Raw genomic sequence first — 3,173 nt, forward strand, 5'->3', positions numbered from 1 at the left:
AAAAATCAAGCAAATATATATTGATACGAGAAATATGTACATAGGGGAAATGCCTTGAGAATATGCAAGACCCAGTAACGAGCCCAAAAGAAATAAGGTAACAAGAAGCCCAGACAAGCCCCACAGCCAGACATTACAATGAAGTAAAGCCCAACCCTAAGATCAGATTGTAAGGAAAATTATTTCTGAAAAAAAAAAAATAAAAAAACCTATTTAGTTTTTACATTTTTATGAAGTACTGATACACACATTTTTAGAACTTCACACACACACACACACAAAAAAAAAAAAAAACAAAGGAATGATGATCAGTACATCTACACACAGAAATATTAGTACTCCACAAAGTTAGCCAAAAACAGGATAACCATAAGGCCAATCATGGTGGCCACAAGCATTCGCACAGTATTTAATTGTCTCACAAACCAAATTTAGATATCTTAATTATTACAAGTTCTGCAACAACATGCTTAAGGATATTAAGGTCTCTAGCTACCATTACCAAACCATAAGTTTTAGTTGAATAAGTACTCAAGTGAAAAAGTTGAGATAGACCATCAACAATTCCAAAACCTCTCCTGTAAATTTGGCTGACTTGGCTGCACGCGGAAGGGAAAACTCATCTGGGGCTGGAATTCTCTCTGCTGATATGTTTTCTCCATTTCAGCTCTCACATTATCATCCATAGCCATCTCTTGTTGATGCTGTGGGTTTAAAAAAAAAAAGAAAAGAAAAAAAAAAATGTTAAATAGATAAACAAATAAGTTGTAAGAAAATTAAAAAACTTGTTGATATGAAACAAGAGAAAAATGAGATTTTGTACAGATTAGTAACTAATATGTGGTTGAGTCAGTTATCTTGTGTATCCATTTCTCAATTTCAGATTATATAGTCAGTGACAGCCAGCTGAAACAAAATAATTGATTTGTCTTAAAGAGCTTTTATATTCAAATTGATAATGAACAAGAGAGAGAGTACTTCTGCACATATAGCTAGTGCTCAAGGTGACACAAACGCAATTAATGTTGCAAGTTAGATACTAAAACCAATGAGCATTAGTCCAGATGGTATATACGATGAGCGTTCGAGTAGGTGTGTGAGTGCTTACTTGAACTCACAATTATGTTGCAAGTTAGATCAGAAAACACCAAATCTATTAACAACCAAAGTGGATTGACAAAATTCTTTCTTGAAGTTTAAAACAAATGAACCTACCTTTTCCATTGATTCAATTGTCCAAAACATATAAAATTTTGCTAATTTCTTTTACTTGGTGTGACACAAAGCCTATTTTAATTACACACAAAATTATGATTATATATGCAAACACCTGTATAGCAGTATCACACCCGTATATATATCTATATGGGACTGGGTACGAAACTAGGTGATGAACATATATACCAGCAAGTACTTGAGGTGCTTGTTCTCTTCCTCCAGCATTTTGTCCTGAGAAGTTTTCAACCAAAACTATGTAAGTAAATAGCTTATGTATCTCTCGCTTTATAATTAATTTAGGACCAATGACAAAGTTTCCCATTTGCATTCCAGGAACTAAATATAGAGAAATATTTGACTAATTAATGTTATTCCAATCATATATAAAGGAGTACTTTAAAATATTGAATGAAAAAATAGTTGTTTGATCTGCATGCACATACATTCTTCTCTTTCATCTTGACAATTTCCCTCTGTCACAAAAGAATACAAAGAGAAAAAGGATCATCAATTGTGTCGTTCTGGATTACCCCATACATTATGTAATTGAAGTAGATGAAGTTTACTATATATATGAAACTTGCCAGTTTTTCACCAATGCTATCAAGCCCGTTGTCGAGTGCTTCCTCTATGGCCATTAGCTCTTTGTAGTGCAAAGATGTTATGTCTTCCCCCTTCAGTTGCCTGCAACATGCTTAGACCTTAAGAGAGAGAGCTAGAGAGAGAGAGGTGCAAAGAAGCAACAAAGTGCAATTTAATTACCTCAGCTCAATCTGCATCCTGTCATTCTCTTTCTTGATTCTGTCGAGTTCATTGCTGAGATTCTGTAATTAATTTTTTTTTTTTTGGGGTCATTTTTGCAGACACCAAACAGTTAAATTATCATATATAACAAGCAAATGAATTAAAGATACAGATCCATGTAGGAGGAGGCTATATATGTCAAGATCTAGCTTTTCATAGAACTTTGGTTACATTTGCTTGTATATATATATATATATATGCACTACTTTTCTTCTTTCATTAAATTTTATTTATAAAAAAAAAAAAAAAAAAACTAAGAGTCAGGTAAAGAGATCTAGAGTTCAGCAATTGATCTATTCTCTGAAATATATATATATATATTAAATATGTTATACTAAAATGAAAACACATATCACTGCTCCATTTTGCAAGAAGAGAGAGAATAAAATTTTATTACCAGATCTGTTCATGAATGTCTTTTAATTCTCATATAGTTTTTTGTGTTCTTATCATTAGAAAATGATAAAACACAAAAAAGAAGAGAAGGAGAGAGAGCTACATCCTATTTGTAGATCTGTTTACAAAATTCATGCTCATGTTACTTAACATATTTTTAGCAAAAAGCCCTTTTCATTATACAGAGAGACAAGCAAGAAACCAAAATGTTTTTACTTTGTTAATGGAAAGATGGAGAGAGAAGTAAATATATCTCTAGAGAGAGATCAGACATACCTCATGCTTAGCATCCCACAACCTCTTCCCAGACTGCTTTTGGTATCGATCCAAGATATCAATCAACCTTCACCATCAAAATAATAATAATAATTTTTTTTAAAAAAACAATAACATTAATCCATACAAAAACCACAAACAGATCCACTAAAACAGAAAAAGAAAAAAATAGTTAGGTCAAAAATAAATCTAAGGAAAAAAAACCCAGAAAAATATATTACACAAAAGAAAGTTATATATATATATATATATATATATATATATATATATAGTCTAGAGAGAGAGAGATACTTAGTGGAAGGGCTACAGTACTCATGCATCTTGCCAGAGCTAGCATAGATAACAAGAGAGACATTAGCATCACAGAGAACAGTGATCTCCTTAGCCTTCTTCATGATCCCATTCCTTCTCTTTGAGTATGTGACTTGCCTGTTACTTGAGTTCTCTATCCTCTTTATCTCTATCTTTCCTCTCCCCAT

The 3,173-nt window shown here is 32.2% G+C and overlaps 1 protein-coding gene across 1 annotated transcript; it reads right to left on the reverse strand.

Moving 5' to 3' along the window:
- Nucleotides 1-557: 557 nt before the first annotated feature.
- On the reverse strand, nucleotides 558-3,173 carry LOC132273361 (agamous-like MADS-box protein MADS9). Its single transcript, XM_059774325.1, has 7 exons — nucleotides 2,986-3,173; nucleotides 2,695-2,761; nucleotides 1,981-2,042; nucleotides 1,803-1,902; nucleotides 1,662-1,691; nucleotides 1,405-1,449; nucleotides 558-704 (listed from the first exon to the last, which is right to left on the reverse strand). Exons 1-7 carry the CDS (start codon nucleotides 3,171-3,173, stop codon nucleotides 558-560), a joined length of 639 nt encoding a protein of 212 aa, XP_059630308.1.

Source organism: Cornus florida, unplaced genomic scaffold, assembly GCF_030987335.1.
Source record: "Cornus florida cultivar Cherokee Brave unplaced genomic scaffold, ASM3098733v1 CherokeeBrave_3.0.0_Hap2_Chr09, whole genome shotgun sequence".
Taxonomy (NCBI): Eukaryota; Viridiplantae; Streptophyta; class Magnoliopsida; order Cornales; family Cornaceae; genus Cornus; species Cornus florida.

What these genes read in the sequence shown, in the direction of transcription:
- LOC132273361 (XM_059774325.1), bottom strand. Translation starts at nt 3,173, where the DNA reads ATGGGGAGAGGAAAGATAGAGATAAAGAGGATAGAGAACTCAAGTAAC. An exon ending in TACTGTAGCCCTTCCACTAA is followed by an intron (nt 2,762 to 2,985) that starts GTATCTCTCTCT and finishes TTGATGGTGAAG; the next exon opens with GTTGATTGATATCTTGGATC. An exon ending in AGCACCTCAAGTACTTGCTG is followed by an intron (nt 705 to 1,404) that starts GTATATATGTTC and finishes TTAAACCCACAG; the next exon opens with CATCAACAAGAGATGGCTAT.